At 42.7% G+C, this 26,561-nt stretch overlaps 1 protein-coding gene across 1 annotated transcript; it reads right to left on the bottom strand.

The window, feature by feature from the left end:
* Positions 1 to 5,559: 5,559 nt before the first annotated feature.
* On the bottom strand, positions 5,560 to 6,429 carry LOC141091367 (olfactory receptor 5AR1-like). Its single transcript, XM_073576922.1, has one exon. The coding sequence runs from the start codon at positions 6,400 to 6,402 to the stop codon at positions 5,560 to 5,562; it is 843 nt and encodes a 280-aa protein (XP_073433023.1). The 5' UTR covers positions 6,403 to 6,429.
* Between the last annotated feature and the right edge of the window lie 20,132 nt (positions 6,430 to 26,561).

Here is a 26,561-nt window from a genome sequence, read left to right on the forward strand (position 1 = left end):
CTATATACACTGCATGCCACCCCCATAGCCTCCCCATGTGCAGCATGTCACCCCCATAGCATCCCCATGTGCAGCATGTCGCCCCCATAGCCTACTCATGTGCAGCATGTCGCTCCCATAGTCTCTCCATGTGCAGCATGTCACCTCCATATGCAACACCATGTGCAGCATGTCGCCCCCATATGCATCACCATGTTCAGCATGTCACCCCCATAAGCACCACCATGTCACCCCCCATGTACAGCACCATGTGCAGCACCATATCAACCCCTATTTGTTCAGCACCATGTCACCCTATGTGTGCAGCACCATATCACCACATGTGTGCAGCACCATGTCACCCCATGTGTGCAGTACCATGTCACACCCCCATAGCCTCCCCATGCCCACCCAAACAGCCCATACACATGAGAAAAAAAAACAACCACATACCTCGGTCCCGTTCCCCGGCGCTCTGCTTCTCTCCCTGCCTCCGGTGCGCCAACTCTCCGGAGTACACAGCTGACGCGATGAAATGACATCATCAAGTCAGCTGTTTCACAACTCATCAAGGTTTTCACTACATCAGAAAATACCCTGCTGTTTAAATCAGGTTTTTGTGTTAAATATATTTTTTAAATGAAAAAACTTTGCACCTTTCATGAAAACCATGATTTTTGCAGGACAATGCTCTATCGCATGCATCAAAGTCTCCACTGCTTGGCCCCTTCCTCACCTGACCTAAACCATATTGAGAACTTGTGGGTCCTTCTTAAATGGGAGATTTAGGCTGAGTTCACACGTTTTTTTCGCGTTTCCGCGGTGGTTTTAACCGCGCAATTTTGCCGCGAAAAATAAGCATCCCATGCATTCCTATGGGATTCCGCAATGCTGTGCTAATGCTGCGGTTTTTACCGTGGCGGAATCGCTTCGCGGTAAAAACCACAGCATGCTCATTAATTTTGCGGAATCGCGGCGATCCCGCACCCATAGGAATGCATCGTTCCGCTTACTTCCCGCATGTGGCTGTGCACACCTTCTGGAAAGTAAGCAGAACATTTGCGGATGGTACCCACGGTCCGGAGGAGAGGAGACTGTCCTCCGGGCTTTGGGTACCATATCCCTGTAAAAAATAGAATTTAAAATAAAAAATATTGTTATTCTTACCTTCCGGCGTCCCGCGCAGTCTTCCCGCTTCTCTTCACACTCTCGTTCCCAGTAATCCTTTGCGAAAATGCCCGCGATGACGTCTGTTCTCGCAGGATCGCGAAGTCTCGCGGTCATTCGCGCGACGTCATCGCGAATGACCGCGAGACATCGCGATCCCACGAGAACGGACGTCATCGAGGGCATTTTCGCAAAGGATTACTGGGAACGGCTGCGCGGGACGTCAGAAGGTAAGAATAACACCATTTTTTATTTTTTTTTACATTTTATCTTTTACTACTGATGCTGCATAGGCGGCCTCAGTAGTAAAAAGTTGATCACACTTGTCAAACACTATGTTTGACGAGTGTGACCAACCTGTCAATCAGTTCTCCAAGCGATGCTACAGATCGCTTGGAAAACGCTAGCATTTTGCAAGCTAAATACTCTTGCAAAATGCTAGTTTTTCTGCGGGAAAATCGCGGGAATTTAAAATGCGATTTTCCCGCGGAATGGAATTCTGGAATTCTCGCGGTAATTTCCGCGAGAGTTCTGGTACGTGTGAACTTAGCCTTATGGTGAAGGAAAACAGTCACCTCTCTGAGCAGTGCCTGGGAGGCTCTAATTGGTACTTCAAAAAAGTTAATTGTCAACAGATTAAGAAATTGACAAACTCAATGGATTGAAGGCTTATGACTGTTATTGAAAAGAAGGGCGGCTATATTGGTCACTAATACTTTTTTTAAATGTCATTAATTTATTTTTGTACAATTTGAGATGTTTGTTATTATTATCACTTTAACAGATGAAAATAAACAATTGATATGGAAAATTTACGTTTTTCATTTAGTTGTATAATAATTCTATACACTACTAGTTGCCCAATAATTCTACACACATAAGCATTCTCCTAAGAAAGCCAAAACCTCACTTTTACTTTCTTAAATATTCAGGTTTCCAATCAAACCTTTTGGACTGAACAACAGCATTGTAGATGTCTAATAATTTTAATGACTCATCAAAAATACAAATTGCCTAAAAATTGTGAAAACTCTTCCTGAAGGGATAGGAAGTATGGGTCTAAAAAAGCCCAGTAGACAGGGTGAAAAATTGCAAGATTTCTCATTTTGTTTTTATTAATAAAGATTGTGATATGAAAAAAAGCCACCAAAAAATATGTGTAGCACAAAAAGTTGGTTTAAACAATATGTCATTTTCTAATTCCTTTAGTGGAGGAATCTGGAATCAGATCCCTTAAGGGTAAGTGCACACGTAGTTTTTTGGTTGTGTGGATTTTGCTGGAAAATCCGCAGGTAAATCCGCAGGACAAAAGTCCTGCGGTTTATCTGCGTATTAGCCTGTGGTTTCACACCTCATAATGATAAGGTGTGAAACCACAGCAGAAACTGCACAAAGAATTGACATGCTGCGGATTGTAACCCGCAGCAAATCCGCACGGAAAAATCCGCAACATGTGTACTGCGTTTTTTTTTTCATAGGAAATAAAGGTATTGTACAATGCAGCAGAATCTGCTGCGGACCCGCAGAGCCAAAACCGCTGCGGATCCGCAGCAGAATCTGCAGCGTGTGCACATACCCTAAGAGTTCCTTTGAAGTTGTCCATGGCTTGTTGGTGAGTGTAGTGTACTGATATAAACTGATTTATTTTAATAAAATGTTTCCATTTATCAAAGAATATTATGCAGTTCTTAGTTCCATTCCACATCTATCCTTTTTAATCTAGGAATGTATAAAACTGTTCATTTTTGATGATAGCCACTGAAAATACTTTTAATGGTAAGGGATAATTTCGGTACTCTTTTAATCCTAGTCTCCATCTGGATTTAATTTGGAGATAATATTGTGTAGGATAATAACGAGGAGAGAGAGTTTACCACGTAAACCCAATGATGTGCTATTTAAGGGCTTTGCCGAACCCGATCTCAGAGGTCAACTATAGAGGATTTTCTTCTAGAACATCCATTGAGTTGATCAAGTGGGAGACTGAATCAGGGGATGATTGGGTGGATGAAGGAAATGCTGTAGATATAGTATATCTTGACTTCAGCAAAGCATTTGACAAAGTCTCTCATACAATGCTTATTGAAAAAATGACTAAGTATGGAATGGACAAGGCAACTGTTAGGTGGATTCATAACTGGCTTAGTGATCGGACCCAAAGAGTGGTCGTAAATGGCTGCACATCCAGTTGGAAGAATGTCTCAAGTGGGGTACCACAGGGCTCTGTCCTGGGCTCTGTATTGTTCAACATCTTTATCAACGATTTAGATGAAGGAATTGAGGGTAAACTGATTAAATTTGCTGATGACACAAAGCTAGGAGGGATAGCTAATACTAGAGAAGAGAGAGAGAGGATTCAAAAAGATATAAATAAACTGGAGAAGTGGGCAGCAACAAACAGAATGGTTTTTAACAGGGAAAAATGCAAAGTACTACATCTGGGCAATAAAAATGAAAAAAGCATATATAGAATGGGAGGAATAGGGCTAAGTGACAGCACATGTGAAAAAGACTTGGGTATACTAATAGATCACAGACTGAATATGAGTCAACAGTGTGATGCAGCAGCAAAAAAGGCAAATGCAATTCTAGGATGTATTAACAGAAGCATACAGTCTAGATCACGTGAAGTCATTATTTCCCTCTACTCCTCTTTGGTCAGACCTCATCTGGAATATTGTGTCCAGTTTTGGGCACCACATTTTAAAAAAGACATCAACAAACTGGAGCAAGTTCAGAAAAGAGCGACCAGAATGGTGACCGGTCTGCAAACCCTGTCTTATGAGGAAAGGTTGCAGGATTTGGGAATGTTTAGTTTGCAAAAGAGAAGACTGAGAGGAGACTTAATAGCTGTCTACAAATATCTAAAGGGCTGTCACATTGTAGAAGGATCAACTTTATTCTCATTTGCACAAGGAAAGACTAGAAGCAATGGGATGAAACTGAATGGGAGGAGACACAGATTACATATTAGAAAAAACTTTTTGACAGTTAGAGTGATCAATGAGTGGAACAGGCTGCCACGAGAAGTGGTGAGTTCTCCTTCAATGGAAGTCTTAAAACAGAGGCTGGACAGACATCTGACTGGGATGATTTAGCGAATCCTGCTTTGAGCAGGGGGTTGGACCAGATGGCCCAGGAGGTCCCTTCCAACTCTACGATTCTATGATTCTATGATTCTATGATTAAATCTGCATGTGGATCCTGCATTCATTCATTTGAAATGACTTTCCCTTGTTGGGTCTCTAACTTTGTCTCATCTCTCCAAAATTCTTCAAGAGCGTATTTCTTGACCTCAGAATGACATATATTTAGACAATAGAAAGGGGATTTTGAAATCTTCCTTATAGGCATGAGGAATCAAAAGGAATCAACATAATTGAATGTTTTATCATTTTTGTTGTAGAGCACGGATTTCTTAAGCCGGCCATATATATTAGATAGCAGTTCAGCCGAACAATGCTTTAGCCGATTGTCTGGGCTAAGGGTACCGTTACACTTAGCGATGCACCAGCGATCCCAACAACAATATGGATCGCTGGTGCATTGCTAAGTGGTCGCTAGTGAGCTGCCACACAGGCAGATCTCACCAGCGACATAGCAGCGGTCGGGGGTCGCTACTTACCTCTCAGACGCGGCGATCCTGACATCCTCCCGGCCGCGTCCACGCGTCGCCACAGGAAGCCCAGCAGGAAGCGCCCGACGAGAAATGGACCAGGATGTTCTCGCGCAACCAGCAGCGGGGGAGCCGGTCGGAGGTAAGTATCACATGTAGCGATATCGCTAGCAATATCACTGCTACGTCACAAAATCGGTGACGTTACAGCGATATTGCTAGCGATATCGCAATGTGTAACGGGCCCTTAACAGTCATCTCTGCCGACTCTCTGGTCGGTGGCTTATCTTCCGGAGAACATTGCAATCGGCAGTCCTCGATTAGACAAATGCGCAAATAACATCTCCCCCCACGATCAGTCAGCTGACATCCCCATACACATTAGACTGTCAGCCAAATCCGTGGATATCAGTGTGTTCGGCTAACATTAGCCTAATATGGATGGGACTTTACTCTGGCTCTTTGTGCAATGAAACATTCAAGCAGTGGATTACATTTCTAAACTTGTAAATTTTAGACATTAAAATTAGTATAATTGAGCCTTCTATTCAGCCTGCTGATTTGTAAAAGTTTTCTAAGGCCTGCTTCCAGTCATAAAACATCGAATAAAAGCTAAACTTATAGAGAACGTGTATTTTTGATAAAAAAATAATAATAATTGTTTGCAGGGAATACAATAGCCTTGAGAAAATATTTGCTTTAAGGTGATCAGCAGCCTGTTTTCATGGCAAGATAATCATGAAACAAGAGTACTTAACAACGCTCATCCACAATTATCTTGCTGAATAAATGCCCTTTTAGAAATCTATACATTTTTTTTCCATAAGTTTTTTAAAAGCAGTCTGCAGTTCTTTGTTCCTCAAGCTATAAATTACAGGGTTTAATGCAGGAATTATAACTGTATAAAACACAGCCACTACTTTGTCTTGTTCTGAAAAATATTGTGCACTTGGACGCAGATACATGAACAGTATAGTGCCATAAAACATGATAACAACAGTAAGATGAGATGAGCAAGTATAGAAAATCTTCTGCCTGCCCCTTGTGGACCGAATACCAAGCACAATATATATAATATAACCATAGGAAGTCATAATAGTGACCACAGATATGCCACTAATCAATGCCACGGAGGACAAGAGTACAAGTTCATTGACATAAGTATCAGAGCATGCAAGCTTCAGCAAAGGAGGGTAGTCACAGTAAAAATGGTGAATGACCACTGGTCCACAGAAAGAAAGCTGAAACGCATAGGACGCATTTAAAACTGAAGTTACAATAGCAACTATGTAGCAGCTTGCTATCAATTGCCGGCACAGTGGTGCTGTCATTAAGCGTTGATATATTAGCGGCCTGCTTACCGCCACACAGCGGTCACATGACATAAGCGCCAGGATGAGGGACTCCAGACTGCCAAATACACTGAAGAAGCTCAGTTGAAGCATACAGGCACTGTACGAAAGAGACGCATCCCCAGATACTAAGATGTCCAGGAGTTTCGGGGTGATGACAGAAGAGTAACAGAGATCTGAAAATGACAAGTGACTCAGAAAGAAATACATTGGTGTTTGTAAACTAGGAGCAAGCTGAAATAATATGATTATATATACATTTCCCACAATAGCAAGGGTGTATACCATAAAAAAGAGAATGAAAAGAAAGCATTGGAGATGATTGTCACCCGTCAAGCCTAAGAGGGAAAATGTGCTCATAAATGTCTGATTTTTTGCATTAAACGTCATTTCATTTGTGGTGATTAGATTTGCTCTTTGTATACGTGCTGCTCCTTGGAGTAATAGAATAAGGATATGCCATGAAATGGACTGTGTTAACGGCTCCATTCGTAGACAGTGCGGCTCAGATTCGTTCTTCTTGAGAAGGTTTTCATATTTTTATTAAATCTAAAGTTAAGCACAAATAAAAAACAGATGGCGACAGCTCTAGATAATATTGTAAAGTCCCCTGATACACATTAGGCTATTGTCGGCCGAACGCTAATGTGTGCAGATGATTGTCCGGGGCGTTAAGGATCCGGCTTGTCTGAATTCAGACTCCGATTCTTTTGTTCTCTCTGAGATAAGTTGCTGCTAGATATGTTTGGCAGTGACTCTCTCATAGAGAACACAGGAGAACTCTACAGAGTGAACATTCCTGTGCATGGGCGAAACGGACGACATAGCTGTTGGCTGAAAAATGTGCATGGGAAGCATAAATTCCTGTGTCATATAAAATCTAGCCTGCAAATTTTATGTAGACCATACGTTACACAGATACAACTCAAAAGTAAATAGACACCTTGATTTGTCCTTCATTTAACAGTATCCAATTGATACAAATGCCAAATATGCATATTCCTAAAATTCTTAATTCATAAGGGCATGGAATCAATTAGTTCTCCAATTTTACCTGTTAATGTTGGCCCTTGCATGGAACCTTCTGAAGGCCTTTTTTTGTCCATCCGAATCTTGATATTTTTAATCATGTAGCTTATTTGAAAAGAATGAATGCCCTGAATTGGATCTTTTTCCAGTGGGCCAATCAGTTACATGACTTAGATCCAAAAGAACATGTTTTGGCTATGCTTGATCCCACACTCACGCATCATTCACAAAAAACTCCTTCCCCTGCATTGAGATTGTTGTGTGCAGATCAAGCCAAAGTTCCACAAATCAAGATAGCAGAAATCATTGTTTCCATGGCCAACCAGATTTAATCTTTAAAGAAAGTGATGGGAAAGCTAAGTATTATAATACATATTAGACATTTCTATGAAGTGGATACTGTGAAATAAATGGCGATGTCCAAAAATCAGGGATTCTACTTATAAGTTGTCTCTGTATATTTTAACTGGCTTAATGTTCGAGATTTTTCATGACAATAACATTTACTGTACAGTACAAGTCAAAAGTTTGGACACACCTGGATATTGGTTTTCCTTGTTCTCATTAGAATATAGACATTATAGATTCAGACTGAGGCCTGCAAAATCATAGGGAACACATATAGAGACAAGGAGTTAAGAAACACATGTGAAACAAATCAGAGCATGTGTTAAAACCTTATACTTTGATGACAATTTTACACTCCTTTGACATTCTCTCAAGCAGCTTCATGAACTTGTCACCTAGAATGGTTTCCAATGAACAGATATGCCTCATCAATTGTCCATTTGTGGAATCACTAGCCTTCAGAAAGTGTTTGTGGCCATAAGGTGTGTTTTTCAGAGGTAGTGTTGGTACACACAGTGCTGAGCCATATTCCACAACTGCTCTAAGCCAGAATACAGCAGAAACTACTCACCACTCAACTAAGTAAAGAGAAATGGTCATCGATCATTATATTAAGACATGGAGGCCACTGAATCTGGAAAATTGCTAGAGGTGTTCTCAAGTGCATTCATAAAAACCATCAATCACAACAATTCTACTTTCTCGCATGATGATGGCCCAAGGAAAGGAAGACCAAACATTTCCTCTGCTGCAAGGGATAATTCACCAGACTTATCAACCTAAAATAAAACAAAAAAATGACAGCACCTCAGATAACAGTCCTCACAAATAAAGTGCAAGAATCAAGTAGTAAAAACATCTCAAAGTCAACTTTTTGCTCAAATTGCTACAAAGAAGCCACTACTGAGGACCACAAAAAATAAGATTTTTTGGGGGGCCAAGCCACACAAGGTCTGGACATTAAATAAGTAAAAATCTGTGCTGCTGTCTGATGAATCAAAATTTGAGAATTTTCGTACCAACTGTCATGTAAGGCGCAGAAAAGTTGAGCGGAGGGCAGGTGTTATGGTGCAGGAGGCTTTGTTGGTGAGTCATGATTTATTTCAAATTCAAGGCAGACTTGCCCAACATGGTGGCAACAGCATTCTGCAATGACGTATTTGCATCTGGTTTGCACTTAGTGGGACCATCAATTGTGTTACAACAGGACAATGACCCAAAAAAGCGCATCCAGACTATGTAAGGGATATATGACCAAGAACAGGGATGGAATGCTGTGTCAGATGACATGGCCTCCACACTCACTGAAACTCAACTCAATTGAAATGTTTTGGGATGAGTTTGACCACAGAATATAGACAAAATAGCCAATAAGTGCTCAGCACCTATGGGAACTCCTTCAAGACTGTTGGAAAGCCATTCCAAGTGACAACCTGATGAAGCTGCTTGAGAGCATGCCAGTTGGGCATTCTTTCATCATCAGAGTAAAAGGTGAGGATACTTTGAGGAATCTAAGGTTTAATACATGATCTGGTTTGTTTCATACATTTCTTTTTTCCTTGTTTCCATATGTGTCCCTTTGTGCTTTTGCCGCCTTCAGTTTGAATCTACAATTTGCACATTCCAATAAGAACAAGGAAAATGATTGCATGATCAGGTGTGTCCAAACTTTTTACAGCTACTGTATATCTACCTGTGAATGGGTTGGTTGTCAATGGGTTAAGCCTTTAGAAATTCACTCAAACTTATTTGTGCCAATCAACAGACGTGACTCCCAGTTATTGGTGATGTGTTAAGACGTGGTATTGGCAATCAGAAGGACAACCTTCACAGACCACCTATGAAAGACAAGTTGATAAGAATACAGCCATCCAAAATCTCAAGTGTCAGAGCAACTTTCATTACAGCTGTAAATCTACAATATCCCCCATGACTTTCTTGTATAGCGAGCATATTTCATGGTGAATGCTTTACAATAAAGTGCGGACTGCCTGAGTTACATGCTCACATGCTTAAATGGCAGGATTGGGTCAGACTTAAAAAAAAACAGAGCATATGACCAGTGGCTTAACTTGAAGCTTGTGAGCCCCAAAGCTAAATCAACAGGGTGGTTGCTTGCTGTAGTTTTGAAAAAATCACTGTTTTATCAGCAGGAGATTAACATTAGTGGGCTAGTAAACCTGCTGCCAAGTAGTCCTCCATATTCATGAGCGTTGATTAATCCAGGCCCTAACACTGATTGGCAGCTTTCTATTTACATTGTGCATAGACAGAAAGCTGCCAATCAATCACAAACTAAATTCCTATAAAAAAAAGTCTGGCATAAAATATTACAAACATAACCCTATGTCCCTTAATCTGTAATAGCACCAATAAACTGTTGCGGCACACGGAACAGACACAGGATCTCATTTATATAGATAACACCATATATCAAAACCAGGGGAAGAGTCTTGAGGAGATCATTTGCATATTCCCAGTGCCTTCTGGGATAAGTGAAGAGTCTCCGCGAGCTCAACGATCACTGGGTTTTGGTGGTTGCAGCTGAAAAGAGGAAATCGGAAAACCAGGGGAAGAGTCTTGAGGAGATCATTTGCATATTCCCAGTGCCTTCTGGGATAAGTGAAGAGTCTCCGCGAGCTCAACGATCACTGGGTTTTGGTGGTTGCAGCTGAAAAGAGGAAATCGGAAAACCAGGGGAAGAGTCTTGAGGAGATCATTTGCATATTCCCAGTGCCTTCTGGGATAAGTGAAGAGTCTCCGCGAGCTCAACGATCACTGGGTTTTGGTGGTTGCAGCTGAAAAGAGGAAATCGGAAAACCAGGGGAAGAGTCTTGAGGAGATCATTTGCATATTCCCAGTGCCTTCTGGGATAAGTGAAGAGTCTCCGCGAGCTCAACGATCACTGGGTTTTGGTGGTTGCAGCTGAAAAGAGGAAATTTGGCTCATCTTTCATCGTTCTTAAGAAATCTCAAGATGGAAGAGGCCAGGAGCCATTTGGTGAGCTGCATTTCTTGCTACATGTTCACAGATTTACCAGTGGAAAAGCCAAACTTCACATGCCACAAATGCAAGCTTGTGTCCCTGTTGGAGGAAAAGTTGCAAAATCTCGAAGAGAGGTTAGCTACGTTGAAGATCATTAAGGAAGGTGAAGAGTTCTTGGACAGAGCAGAATTATCTCTTCATGTTACAGAAAGAGAAGAAATTCGAAGTGCACCTGAAGAAACAGAGGAATGGAGATATGTGACCCAGAGAAGCAGGAGGATCAGGAGGCAGTCAGCACCCATACTGCTCAGAAACCAGTACCAGGCTCTCACGCAGGAAAACGATGAAGAAATACATCAGGATAAGACTTTGCCAACAAACAGCAACCTTGTACGCCCTCAGAGTCCTCCTGGATGGAGAAAGAAAAATGTTGTGAAGAAGAAACGGAGAGTGGTGGTCATGGGGGATTCCCTGCTGAGAGGAACAGAGGCCGCTATCTGCAGACCGGATATAACTACAAGAGAAATGTGCTGTCTTCCAGGTGCAAAAATTAAAGATGTGTCTGACAGGATATCAGGACTCTTCAGACCTACAGATGACTACCCATTCCTGCTACTACATGTGGGGACAAATGACACCGCAAGAAACGACCTGGAAATCATCTGCAGAGACTTTGAAGACTTAGGCAAGAAAGTGAAAGAACTGGGAGCGCAGGTGGTCTTCTCTTCCATCCTCCCAGTGGATGGCCATGGAACAAGGAGGTGGAATAAGATTCTGCAGGTGAACAACTGGCTACGTCGATGGTGCCGTCAGCAACGATTTGGACTTCTGGATCACGGAGTGAACTACTTATACGATGGACTACTTGCTAGAGATGGGGTGCACCTTACGAAGACTGGAACGCATGTATTTGGAAGTCGCCTTGCTACACTTGTAAGGAGAGTTTTAAACTAGAACAACATGGGAAGGGAAGCAAAAGACCAGAAAAAGCCATACACCTGACAAATGCTATTGAGAACTCTGCTATTAGAAGTGGAAAGGAAGAACAAAGACGAAAGAATCTAATTAATAAAAATATTGGAGAAAGAGAAACCAATCACAAACTAAAATGTTTCTATACTAATGCACAAAGCATGGGCAACAAACAAGGAGAATTGGAACTACTAACACAGGAAAAGAAATATGATGTAATTGGAATCACTGAAACTTGGTGGGACAATACACATGATTGGAATACAAGACTAGAAGGATACAACTTATTTGCAAGAAACAGACTTGATAAACGAGGAGGGGGTGTCGCATTGTATGTTCGAAACGCGTATATCTGCACAGAGATTGAAGCTTCAGAGACTGGGAGTTCTGTGGAAACTGTTTGGGTAAGAATACAAGGACAGAACAATGGAAAGGACACCATTGTAGGCATTTACTACAGGCCGCCTGTGCAAGCCGAAGATATAGATGAACTCTTTATGCATCAGATGGCCAAGTTCTCCAAAAAATATGACATAGTTGTCATGGGAGATTTCAACTATCCAGACATTTGTTGGGAATCTCTCTCAGGCAAAACTAACAGGTCAAGGAAATTCTTATCCTCTCTTGCTGACAACTTTATCTTCCAAAAGGTAAGGGAGAAAACAAGGGGAACTGCTACCTTGGATCTAATCCTTATAAACAGGGAGGAAATGGTTGAGGAGGTAAAAGTGGCTGGGACCCTAGGAGGTAGCGACCATGCTATTTTAGAATTTTGGATAACTAGAGGTGGAAGACCTGTGAAGACTCAGACGTCAAGGTTAGATTTCAGAAAGGCAGATTTTAAGGGATTCATAAAGAGAATTGGAGGGATCCAATGGCTGGATATCCTTAAAGACAAAAATGTCCAGGAAGGATGGGAAATCTTGAAAAATGAAATTCTCAAAGCACAGTTGTTAACAATTCCGAAAAGAGGGAAGAATAGGAAGCATTTAAGGAAACCAGGATGGATGAACACAGAACTTAAGCACATGCTAAAAAGGAAGAAAAAAATGTTTATAAAATGGAAAGAGGGAGGCATATCTAAAGAAGAATATAATGCTGTCTGCAGAACCTGCAGGGCACAATTCAGATTAGCTAAAGCTGAAAATGAACTGAGGCTTGCAAGAGATGTCAAAAGCAATAATAAAGGATTTTGGGGATATGTCAAAAGTAAAAGAAAAGTCAAAGATGCTATAGGATTTTTACAGGATGAAAATGATGAAATGGTAAGACAGGATGTTGAGAAGGCTGAACTTTTAAATTCCTATTTTGCATCTGTTTTCTCTCAGAAAGGAAATGCAACATCAACTGTTATTCACTGTCCTATTAAGGGAATAGAAGAATCCAGGATATCTATAAACAGAAAGATAGTGAGGAAACACTTAGTTAACCTAAATGAATTCAAGTCTCCAGGTCCAGATGAATTACACCCCAGAGTACTGAAGGAGATAGCAGAAGAAATTTTTGAACCCCTCTCCATAATCTTTGAAAATTCTTGGAGAACAGGAGAAGTGCCAGAAGACTGGAGAAGAGCAAATGTTGTTCCTATCTTCAAAAAGGGGAAGAAGGTGGACCCAGGCAACTATAGGCCGGTGAGTCTGACTTCTATACCAGGAAAGATCTTTGAACAAATTATTAAACAACATGTATGTCAATACCTGGATAAGAATGAAGTGATTAAACAGAGTCAGCATGGGTTTCTAACTAATAAGTCATGTCAGACTAACTTAATTTCCTTCTATGACGGTATCACTGATTGGGTGGATCAAGGAAATGCTGTAGATATAGTATATCTTGACTTCAGCAAAGCATTTGACAAAGTCTCTCATACAATCCTTATTGAAAAAATGACTAAGTATGGAATGGACAAGGCAACTGTTAGGTGGATTCATAACTGGCTTAGTGATCGGACCCAAAGAGTGGTCGTAAATGGCTGCACATCCAGTTGGAAGAATGTCTCAAGTGGGGTACCACAGGGCTCTGTCCTGGGCCCTGTATTGTTCAACATCTTTATCAACGATTTAGATGAAGGAATTGAGGGTAAACTGATTAAATTTGCTGATGACACAAAGCTAGGAGGGATAGCTAATACTAGAGAAGAGAGAGCGAGGATTCAAAAAGATTTAAATAAACTGGAGAAGTGGGCAGCAACTAACAGAATGGTTTTTAACAGGGAGAAATGCAAAGTACTACATCTGGGCAATAAAAATGAAAAAAGCATATATAGAATGGGAGGAATAGGGCTAAGTGACAGCACATGTGAAAAAGACTTGGGTATACTAAGAGATCACAGATTGAATATGAGTCAACAGTGTGATGCAGCAGCAAAAAAGGCAAATGCAATTCTAGGATGTATTAACAGAAGCATACAGTCTAGATCACGTGAAGTCATTATTTCCCTCTACTCCTCTTTGGTCAGACCTCATCTGGAATATTGTGTCCAGTTTTGGGCACCACATTTTAAAAAAGACATCAACAAACTGGAGCAAGTTCAGAAAAGAGCGACCAGAATGGTGACCGGTCTGCAAACCCTGTCTTATGAGGAAAGGTTGCAGGATTTGGGAATGTTTAGTTTGCAAAAGAGAAGACTGAGAGGAGACTTAATAGCTGTCTACAAATATCTAAAGGGCTTTCACATTGTAGAAGGATCAACTTTATTCTCATTTGCACAAGGAAAGACTAGAAGCAATGGGATGAAACTGAATGGGAAGAGACACAGATTAGATATTAGAAAAAACTTTTTGACAGTTAGAGTGATCAATGAGTGGAACAGGCTGCCACGAGAAGTGGTGAGTTCTCCTTCAATGGAAGTCTTCAAACAGAGGCTGGACAGACATCTGACTTGGATGATTTAGCGAATCCTGCTTTGAGCAGGGGGTTGGACCAGATGGCCCAGGAGGTCCCTTCCAACTCTACGATTCTATGATTCTATGATATTTTCACGTCTAAGATAAATGCTGACCCCAACATGAATGGTGTGATTGTGACACCTCTGGGCCCAGAAACCTGCCATGTTAGCCTGAAAGATGTGCCAGATCAGCCTACTTTACCTTTCCCCTTTACATAATACATTGCAATGCAGAAATATTGCTGAGTATTATCTTTCGAAACCGGATTCAAATATCCTAGTGAGAAAAAAAAGGGTTTCGAAATAAATAAGTATAAGCAACAAAAATCTGTATTTTTCCTTTATTATATACCGTATTTTTCGGACTATAAGACGTACCGGACCATAAGACGTACCCAAAATTTTGGGGTGGAAAAAAAGAAAAAAAATGATTTTTATAAGATCAGGGTCTGTCTTTTAGTCCGAATTTAAGGTATTTTATCTGGGGGCTGTCGAGCGGGATCACAGATGACATGGTCCTTTCCTATAAGATGCACCTCCCAATTTTCATCCTAAATTTTTTGGTGAAAAAGTGTGTCTTATAGTCCAGAAAATATGGTATAATGTTTTTTCATGAGGAAAAAAAAAACAAAATAATAAACAATTATTAAAAATTACACACAAGTGATAATGCTGCTCGCATAACAACAAGATTAGCGGAATATTTGACCCACATTGTAAATGGCATTAAAAATTCGTAATGTAAATACTACGGTATAGTAGCAATAAAAATACCACAGGTTGACCTGCAAAATTCAAGCTCTTATTTGGGTATAATCACTGCAGCAACACAAAAACAAAATATTTTCTCGAAAAAAAAAGTGTCTACTGAAAAACATGAAAAAAAAATAAAAATTTGAGATAAAGAACTACAGAAAAAAATGATGGGGGTCCCAGTGTTGGGATCCCCAGTGATCCCAAGAATGTGTCATTGGACTCCTGTGAAATTGGCTTTTAAGGCCTGTTTTTAAGGAAGAAGAGGTGGTACTCTCCATCTATAGTCTAAGGGACCGCTGGAGACAGCTGAGTACAGCACTATTTCGACTATTTCCGGTCATCCCATAGATTTTGTACCCAGTTCATTAAAGGTTTTTACACAGTGTCCTGGTGTAAAAAGGTTTGAAAAGTCACAACATTTTGGTGCAACTCAAGGCTGCATTAAAATTTTTCAATATTTGGCATTCTTACACCATTTTTACCGAGCTCCGACAAAGTAGGTGAAACTAGTGTGGGATGGGTGCGTGATGACTGCCACTCAAATTCATGATGAGCGGTGATGCTCGCTAGCTAACTAATCTTACTCCAGCAGGGGCCAGAGTAGGATTTGTGGCTTGGTGCACCCGGGGCACACACCACTTGTCCAATGTTACTGATTCATTAAGAGTCATGCGCCTCTTAATGAATCAGGAACGTCTGACTCCAGCACGCCTCTACATCAAGATCAGCATGGACAACGATGATCATTTAATGGAGAGGAAGTCAGCCATTCGCACCTTCACACCATTCAAGAAGGGTCTGCAAAGCCCCATTCTTGAGTTTCCAGAACCCCATTCTTGAGATCTCACACTGATCTCCAAGTTATTTTCTCCCCTTGAAATAGGGAATAACTTGTTATTTTGGGAATCATTTTTTAATGTGTCATTCATACCACAAGGCTAACACAATAAAAAAAAAAGAAAATATGAAAATACTATTGTGTAATAATGCAAAGATTTAAAAAATGAAAAAGTCAATAAGAACCAAATTAGGCTGTATACGTTTGGGTTTAATAGCTATATACTGACCACATAGTGTACATATTAATAAAGAACAATCTTATTTATTAAATGTGTGTGAGGGAAACTGAGCATAAAAGAAACTAGATACTTACGAGGCTTCATAATCTAAAAATTAGGACTGGATGAGTCGCACATTATTTGTCTTGGCTGCTAGGAATAAGGAATCCCATGGTTGATTGCAATTTATATAGCTGCTGTTCATAACCTAGTATCCACAAGGAACACAAGGAAATCATCCCTAAGGATTTAATTATAACATCTGAATAATATTTTAGATATTCTATATTGTAAGGGCTTTATCCATTGCATTATGCTAACAGCTGATTGGAAGCATTCATTTTCAGAATATTTATATTGACCTAATTGTTTCCCTTTTTTTTAAATATAAAGAATAAAAATTACTTACTGTCTAATAGACAATATTTGAGTTATATCATTATTTAAATATTAGAAATATCAGTTCTGTTATAGTGTGACAACATGAAGATAGGTAAATGTCTACTGTACTCAAGAAATTGGACTTAAATCTTGGCAGCAGCTGTTGGCCGAATGATGCTTTGGCCAATTGTTCGGTTCACAGCCATCTCAGCCAACTTTCTTTTTGATTATTTGCTACAAAACTCCTCAAATCGCATTGAGTACATGTGGTCAACCCTCAAAAAGTGGATGGTTAAACAAAAACGTAGAATAAACTCCATGTACTTATTAGGTAAGAACAGGTCACCATCATTAAGAGTATCGCCCAAAAGCTGATATCCAGCTTACAAGGTCAACTGCAGATGTCTTGAAAAATAAGGAGAAACACTGTAGATATTAAGTATTTGCCAGTCTCAAAACTTTTGGCCACAACGGTATAGATTTTTCACATTTTCATTTTATTGTGGATCAATGGTCGACACAATATGAGTCATTTCTTGCTAAGGTCTAATTTTTGTACTACACTAACCCATTCTAACAAAAAAAAAAAATAACAGCACTTGGATGCATTTTGTGCTGTCCATTAAAACATGGACATATGGAAAAGGCATGACCGTTATGGTTTTATAGTTCAATAAGTTTTTGATAAACATAAAAGAAATTGTAATAAGATGTGGCACCTTCAAATCAGGAAGGCATACCTTCTGCTAAATTATCAAATTATTCACCAAGTTCAGATCTTTATAGTTAGTCAACATTTTAAAAGTAAAGAAGATATAAACAGGAATAGCATTTAACCAATAAAAACAGAGCAGACAGAACGAACCTTTGATATTAATTACAACCAAGGCTGTGAAATGGCAAGCTAAATGTCACGATTCCACACCTCAGTGTGTCTGGAGTGCTGTTACTGATGGCTCAGCTATTCAATCTGGTACAGGGGTGTGCTGAAGCTGTCAGTGCCTTGATAGCTCAGCCATCCAGTCTGGTACAGGGGCGTGATGAGCTGTCAGTATGTTGATTGACAGCTCGACTATCCAATCTGAGACTGGGAGGTGCTGGCTGTCCCAAAGTGTTCATTATCCCAGGTGATTGCCATACTATTTAACTGAGCTGCTTCTGCCAGACCTCTGCCAGACGTACATTCAGATAAGTGTGGTTTGTTTCCTCTGAGTCTTGAGTTCTGTATGTGTTGATCTTTCATTGCCTGACCTTGGACCTCGTTCTAACCATCCATCTGTTTAACCCCTTCTGCTCTGATCTGGTATTCTCTTGGTATTCTGACCTCGGAACATTACCTAACTATGCTTTTGTCTCTTCCTTCTAATTATGACATACCCTTTTTGCTTCTGACCGTGGGCTCCTTGACTATCTTGACTCACGGCTTGGCAGTGAGAAGTGACTAGCGTCACACTAAAGTTGTGTAATGCTGACTGCTGAGCGCTAACTTGCCATTCAACTGTGCAGTTATCCAGAGGATCATGTGTCTATATTTATACAGCAATAGGTTAAATCCTGGAGGGTTTTCTAAGAGATACTATACTGGAGTATCTGAAGAAGAATAGCCTCATGACCCAATATCAATATTGTAAACCCAATATCAACATGGGTTTACAAGGGACCGTTCCTGTCAGACTAATCTGATAAGCTTTTATGAAGAGTTAAGTTCCGGACTGGACCTAGGAAATGCAGTGGATGTGGTGTACATGGACTTTTCAAAAGCTTTTGATACGGTGCCACACAAAAGGTTGATACATAAAATGAGAACAATGGGGATAGGGGAAAATATGTGTAAGTGGGTTAAGAGCTGGCTCAGGGATAGGAACCAAAGGGTTGTTATTAATGGAGCACACTCGGACTGGGTCATGGTTAGCAGTGGGGTATCACAGGGGTCAATATTGGGCCCACTTCTTTTAACATATTTATTAATGACTTTGTAGGGGCATAGGGAGTAGAATTTCAATATTTGCTGATGACACTAAAATTTGCAGGGTAATCAATACAGAGGAGGACAGTTTTATATTACAGGAGGATTTATGTAAACTAGTAGCTTGGGCTGATAAATGGTAAATGAGCTTTAATGGGGATAAATGTAAGGTCATGCACTTGGGTAGAACAAACAAGATGTATAATTATGTGCTTAATTGTAAAACACTGGTCAAAATTGTCACTGAAAAAGACCTGGGTGTATGGGTGGACGACAAACTCACATTTAGTGGCCAGTGTCAGGCAGCTGCTGCAAAGGCAAGTTAAATAATGGAATGCATTAAAAAAGGCATAGATGCTCATGAGGAGAACATAATTTTACCTCTATACAAGTCACTAGTGCAACCACACTTAGAATTCTGTGTACAGTTCTGGTCTCCGGTGTATAAGAAAGAAATAGCTGAATTGGAGTGGGTGCAGAGAAGAGCAACCAAGGTTATTAGGGAACTGGGGGGTCTGCAATACCAAGACATGTTATTACACTTGGGGTTATTTAGTTTGGAAAAACGAAGGCTTAGGGGTGATCTTATTACAATGTACAAATATATGCGGGGACAGTACAAAGACCTTTCTAATGATCTTTTTACTCTTAGACCTGTGATGGGGACAAGGGGGCATCCTCTATGTCTGGAGGAAAGAAGGTTTAAGCATAATCACAAATGCAGATTCTTTACCGTAAGAGCAGTGAGACTATGGAACTCTGCCGTATGATGTTGTAATGAGTGATCCCCTACTAAAATTTAAGAAGGTCCTGGATGCCTTTCTTGAATAGTATAATATTACAGAGTATATACACTATGGTAGTTTCCTTGATATTGCATTGATCCAGGGAGCTATTCTGTTTGCAGTATGTGGAATCAGGAAGGAATTTTTTTCCCCAATGTGAACCTTATCAGTTTGTAGTCTTCTTGGGTGCAGCTCCTCGGGGTTCCCACGGTGGCACCGACAACAATGGCACAGGACTTCTCGGTGAAGTCTCTGGTAGGCAGGAAGATTTCCCATGCTCAAACGTATCTAGCATTGTACTGAGTCAAGTGTGGGGAGCCCCTGAAACTGGACTTCGCTCCGCGGTGTATACAAGGCCTTGGTAGCAAGGCTCTGTTCTAGCAGTCTGCCTCTCTCTGCGTCGCACTCACAGTGCAGTCTCTGCCTTCACTAGTGTCACCTTCTAGCGTTGAGGGTAGTGGGGAGCTGACAGTCTTCCACAAACGGTGGACCTGTATGCAGGGGTCTGTCAAGTATGCGGTCACTCTTGAGCAGAGCGTGTGCGGTGCTCACTATCACGCCAGGTACGGCACTCAGCTTAGCTCTGCTGACATGGCTCTGCACTGCACCCCTCTGTTGGCACGGTTCCACTTTGCAGGTGATGGGGGCTCTTTCTATATGGCCCATCGCCACACCAGTACTGTCTCGTGGGGGAGACAGAGCGCGCTGTTCTCTGCTCTGCGCGCTGCTCTCTGCACTGTCCTCCGCACTGCTCTGCACCGGCGCCAGACTGACCTTTTTGGCACGCTTCTCCCTCTTATCTCTCTGCTGCTGCGTGCGCTTTCCCGGCTCTCCAGGGTGAGCAGGAAGCTCCGCCTCTCTCCTTCCCTCCTGCAGCAGGGGAAGGTCCGCCTCTCTCAGGCTTCCCCCTGGGAACAAAGGATGCAGCCCTTCTAGTTCCGGACCCAGCATGCAGGTACCCGCGGTTCAGTCTATCTCCTTACATTTACATACATAGTAACATAGTTAAACCAAAAAAACTGAACTGGAGTAGACTTGAATGACATGCATGATGTAAAAGCATGTTCACACTGGCCATAAAAGCAAGCAAAACCAAAGGAAAAAACAATGTGTATATATACCCTAATGAAAATAAATAAGTAGAAAAGCAAGTGCATTAAATAACATAGGGTACTTGGTAAACACTATTTTGATCAAAAAAGTATAAAGCTGTCCCACCACGGCAAGGTGTACCCATTTGAGACAGTAACTACACTAACGGTTAAAACCTACCTAGTGTGAATAGTGGCAGAGTCTCTGGGTCCCAAACGGACACTCAGCTTCAGCTCTTTCTATAAGGCCCATCGCCACACCGGTACTGTCTCGTGGGGGAGGCAGATCACGCTGTTCTCTGCTCTGCGTGCTGCTCTCTGCGCTGTCCTCCGCACTGCTCTGCGCCGGCGCCAGACTGACCTTTTTGGCGCGCTTCTCCCTCTTATCTCCCTGCTGCTGCGTGCGCTTTCCTGGCTCTCCAGGGTGAGCAGGAAACTCCGCCTCTCTCCTCCTTCCCTCCTGCGGCAGGGGAAGGTCTGCCTCTCTCAGGCTTCCCCCTGGGAACAAAGGATGCAGCCCTTCTAGTTCCGGACCCAGCATGCAGGTACCCGCGGTTCAGTCTATCTCCTTACATTTACATACATAGTAACATAGTTAAACCAAAAAAACTGAACTGGAGTAGACTTGAATGACATGCATGATGTAAAAGCATGTTCACACTGGCCATAAAAGCAAGCAAAACCAAAGGAAAAAACAATGTGTATATATACCCTAATGAAAATAAATAAGTAGAAAAGCAAGTGCATTAAATAACATAGGGTACTTGGTAAACACTATTTTGATCAAAAAAGTATAAAGCTGTCCCACCACGGCAAGGTGTACCCATTTGAGACAGTAACTACACTAACGGTTAAAACCTACCTAGTGTGAATAGTGGCAGAGTCTCTGGGTCCCAAACGGACACTCAGCTTCAGCTCTTTCTATAAGGCCCATCGCCACACCGGTACTGTCTCGTGGGGGAGGCAGATCACGCTGTTCTCTGCTCTGCGTGCTGCTCTCTGCGCTGTCCTCCGCACTGCTCTGCGCCGGCGCCAGACTGACCTTTTTGGCGCGCTTCTCCCTCTTATCTCCCTGCTGCTGCGTGCGCTTTCCTGGCTCTCCAGGGTGAGCAGGAAACTCCGCCTCTCTCCTCCTTCCCTCCTGCGGCAGGGGAAGGTCTGCCTCTCTCAGGCTTCCCCCTGGGAACAAAGGATGCAGCCCTCCTAGTTCCGGACCCAGCATGCAGGTACCCGCGGTTCAGTCTATCTCCATACATTTACATACATAGTAACATAGTTAGCAAGGTCAAAAAAAGACATTTTTCCATCCAGTTCAGCCTATATTCCGTCAGAATAAATCCCCAGATCAACATCCTTCTAAAGAACCTAATCACTGTAAGATACAATATTGTTATGCTCCAGGAAGACATCCAGGCCTCTCTTGAACCCCTCGACTGAGTTCGCCATCACCACCTCCTCAGGCAAGGAATTTGAGATTCTCACTGACCTAACAGTAAAGAATCCTCTTCTATGCTGGTGAAAAAACCTTCTCTCCTCCAGACGCAGAGAATGCCCCCTTGTGACCGTCACCTTCCGTGGTATAAAAGATCCTCTGAGAGATATTTGTATTGTCCCCTTATATACTTATACATGGTTATTAGATCGCCCCTCAGTCATCTTTTTTCTAGACTAAATAATCCTAATTTTTCTAATCTCTCTGGGTATTGTAGATCCCCCATCCCCTTTATTAATTTTGTTGCCCACCTTTGTACTTACTCTAGCTCCATTATATCCTTCCCATTCCTGAGCACCGGTGACCAAATCTGTACACAGTACTCCATGTGTGGTCCAACCAGGAATTTGTACAGAGGCTGTATAATGCTCTCACAATGTGTATATAGACCCCTTTTAATGCACCCCTTGATCCTGTTTGCCTTGGCAGCCGCTGCCTGGCACTGGCTGCTCCAGGTAAGTTTATCATTAACTATGATCCCCAAGACCTTCTCCATGTCAGATTTACCCAGTGGTTTCCCGTTCAGTGTGTAATGGTGATATTGATTCCTTCTTCCGATGTGTATAACCTTACATTTATCATTGTTAAACTGCATCTGCCACCTTTCGGCTCAAGTTTCCAACCTATACAGATCCATCTGTAGCAGAATAGTATCTTCTCTTGTATTGACTGCTTTAAATAATTTTGTATCATCTGCAAATATCGATATTTTACTGGGTAAACCTTCTACCAGATCGTTAATAAATATGTTGAAGAGAATAGGTCCCAACACTGACCCCCTGCGGTACCCCACTGGTCACAGCAACCCAGTTACAGAATATACCATTTATAACCACCCTCTGCTTTCTATCACTAAGCCAGTTACTTACCCATTTACACACATTTTCCCCCAGACCCTCTTACCTGAAAGGTGGGATACTACACCTCTGGTTGAGGTGCAGTACCTCTGTGGTGACTGGACCCTCAGGGGCGCCACATACCCCCCGTTAAAAGCAGCACGTCCACGGGCTGAAACAGAGTAAATGATGTTACAGGGGAACATACAAAAATATTTCAACAATACTGTCAATAGATAAACAGTTATTAAATGCAATTTCTCTTGGTCGGAGGCTATCGCTCTTTAACATTACACATCATCTTATCCAAAATATTCCTAATTAAATTATTCTACCTTATACATTATCCCACTATCCCATAGAATGTAAGTCCGCAAGGACAGGGTCCTCTCCCCTCTGTACCAGTCTGTCATTGTAAATTTGTTTACTGTTAACGATATTTATAACCTTGTATGTAACCCCCTTCTCATGTACAGCACCATGGAATTAATGGCGCTATACAGGCTCGGACTGGCCCACAGGGTAACAGGGGAATCCCCCGGTGGGCCCCTGTGCATATCTAGGCCCCCATCCCCACTGTATGGGTAGTACTTGGTATAATTCACTTGATTCACTCTGTACAAAAAAAGCAGCATCTCATCATTCATTAACAAAACTACCCAGTTTATTATTATATAGACATATAGGTAAATTTGTGAACGAGGGTAGTGTAATATTTGTATGAAGATGAAAAATGGGCCCCCCAAGGTCAATGTTACTGGTGGGCCCTTGGCACCCAGTCCGACACTGGCACTATATAAATAAATAATAATAATATTGTTACATCTACCTATATAATACTGACACTTATTCCTTTCCCTAGCCTTCTTTGGGTAGCAACCGTTGCTAAAAGGCTCGCCACCGGTTATGGACACCTTGGCCCTGCAACAATGCTTTCCCTATCTACTATCAACAACTATAACTTTCCACAAAAAGTGCTTTAAGATCCTTGTGAGAAACCACAGTTGCAGTGGGCACTGCTTCCACTCACGTGTGTCTCTCACACAGACAGGCTCTCTGTGTTCCCAGGCTGAGACACTCACACAACCACCTTGCATCCAGGGTCAGTTATACACGAATCCCAGCCCTGCGCCTGAGTTTCATGCTGAACGCACGTGACCTTTGACCCCAGCAAAGGCGATCCCGGAGTGTTTTATCACATTGTGGTGGAGAACGCGGGCATCACGTTGCAAGCATGAGCATGGAGGACGTGGTGAAAGCGCTGGTACAGTCCACCGCCGTCCAGCAAGAAGCTAATCGGGTGATGATGGCCCAGCTGAAGGAGTTGGTGGACGTGACAGTTACCGATCGTTCGCTTCTCCAGCAGGTGGCGCAGCGCTTGGCAAGCTTACCTGAGCTTAACCTGGAAGCCGAGTCGAGAGTGATTCACGTGAGTCGGTACTGGCAGAAAATGACGACCGAAGATGACGTCGAGGCATACCTGACCACGTTTGAACGGACGGCGGTGCGAGAAAAATGGCCGAACGCACGATGGGCCGGCCTGATTGCCCCGTTTCTTTCCGTTGAGGCCCAAAAGGCTTATTATGACTTAGAGCCTGAAGCCGCGCAGGACTTTGACAAATTGAAAGCTGAGATCTTGGCCCGGCTGGGAGTGACGACCGCTGTCCGTGCACAGAGAGTGCATCAATGGACTTATCAGCCGGATAAACCACCGCGGTCCCAGATGTTCGACCTGATCCACGTGACGAAGAAGTGGCTACAACCCGAGGTGTTGACAGCGCCAGAGATAATCCAGAGAGTCGTCATGGACAAGTACCTGAGAGCTCTACCGCCAGCCCTGAGGAAGTGGGTAAGCCATGGAAATCCTACGACGGCAGATCAACTGGTGGATCTGGTTGAACGTTACTCCGTGGCGGAAGGACTCCGAGACGACGCTACCCCACCTTGTTCTTCATCATCTCCACGTGGAACCGGTAAGACTGTTCCAGGGAGTAGGGGAGATGGAAAAATCCCTAAGACAGTGGGGGAGGAAAACGGGACTGCCCGCACTGCGAGGCCGAGAGTAACGAACTATGGTCTAAGCAAGGGGCCTGTTAGGTGTTTACGCTGCCAAGAGATGGGACATATTGCTGCGAACTGTCCGGTCACTACTGAACCCATGCAGTGCGACGTCACAGACTCTAAAAACCGCATGTCTATGGTTGCACGGGTAGTGAGTGTGAATGCCGGTCAAAAGGATGTGGAAAAACACTTGTGTGATTTAACTGTTGATGGCAAAAATGTGGTGGCATTGTTAGACTCGGGAAGTGTGGTGACTCTGGTGAAGGCCAGTCTGGTGTCAGCCCCGACTGGACCATCAGACAAATTTTCTGTAACGTGTGTGCATGGAGACACCTGTTCGTACCTCACCACGGTCATATGCATTACTACTTCCTATGGGTCTGTGCAACATAAAGTGGGACTCGTCCCGGCGTTATTGCATGATGTTATCCTGGGCCGGGATTTTCCCCACTTCTGGCAATTGTGGGAGAATCAGTTGATGCCCTCGGGTAATAGTGTACATGATTCTTCTCCCAGGGTGCGTGTGGGTCCCGAACCCCGGGAATAGGTCTCCCCGGAAGACTCGGGGGAAGAGTCTGCGGGAAATGACCTGCAGTTCCCGTTTTCAGTCATGGCGGGTGATACAGAGGAGACCGGGGAAGAGGAGGAGGCCGACAGCCGTCCACCTCCCCGTTTGCCGGATTTAGAAGTTCAGAAAGATGACTTCCAAAGCGACCAAATAAAGGATCCTACCCTTTCTCAGGCTAGGACAAATGTAAAAGTGATAAATGGGGGAAGATACGGTGCAACTGTTAGTCGTGCCAAAACTCTACCAGCGGCAGGTGCTGGACCTGGCCCACGGACATGTGATGGGAGGTCACCTGGGAGTCCAGAAAACCACCGAAAGGATATTACACTGTTTTGTTTGGCCAGGCATGCATCACGATATTCGAGTATATTGTGAGTCTTGTCCTGACTGCCAAGCCTCTGCACCTAAGCCCCGGTTCTGTAGCCCTTTGGTACCCCTACCTATTATTGAAGTCCCGTTTGAGAGGATTGGGATGGATTTAGTTGGGCCGCTTCCACGGTCTGCACGTGGACACCAACATATCCTGGTCATCTTGGATTATGCCACTCGTTACCCGGAGGCCATCCCTTTGCGTAACACGGCCACCAAGACGATTGCCAAGGAACTGGTGCATGTGTTTAGTCGGGTTGGTATACCAAAACAGATACTCACCGACCAGGGGACCCCCTTTATGTCCAGGGTAATGAAGGAGCTCTGCCGATTGTTACAAATTGAACCGTTACGCACATCCGTGTATCACCCTCAAACAGACGGGTTGGTCGAACGGTTCAATAAAACTCTGAAGCAGATGCTGAGAAAGGTGATAGACAAGGATGGGAAGAACTGGGACTATTTACTTCCATATTTGCTTTTTGCCATCAGGGAAGTACCCCAGTCTTCCACGGGATTCTCGCCTTTCGAGTTATTGTACGCCCGACGTCCTCGCGGACTGTTAGACGTTGCAAAAGAAACCTGGGAGGGTCAGGTCACTCCATTTAAAACAGTGATAGATCACGTCACACAAATGCAGGAACGTATTGCGGCTGTTATGCCTATCGTCAAAGAACACATGATACAGGCTCAAGGAGCCCAAAAAAGAATCTATGATAGGGGCGCCAAGATCCGTACGTTTGCACCCGGAGATAGGGTGTTGATCCTGGTCCCCACGGTGGACAGTAAGTTCCTGGCAAAGTGGCAGGGCCCCTTTGAGATTAAGGAAAGAGTTGGTGAAGTAAACTATAAAGTATACCAGG

Source organism: Dendrobates tinctorius, unplaced genomic scaffold (genome assembly GCF_039654945.1).
Source record: "Dendrobates tinctorius isolate UK_male_01 unplaced genomic scaffold, ASM3965494v1 ptg000051l, whole genome shotgun sequence".
Taxonomy (NCBI): Eukaryota; Metazoa; Chordata; class Amphibia; order Anura; family Dendrobatidae; genus Dendrobates; species Dendrobates tinctorius.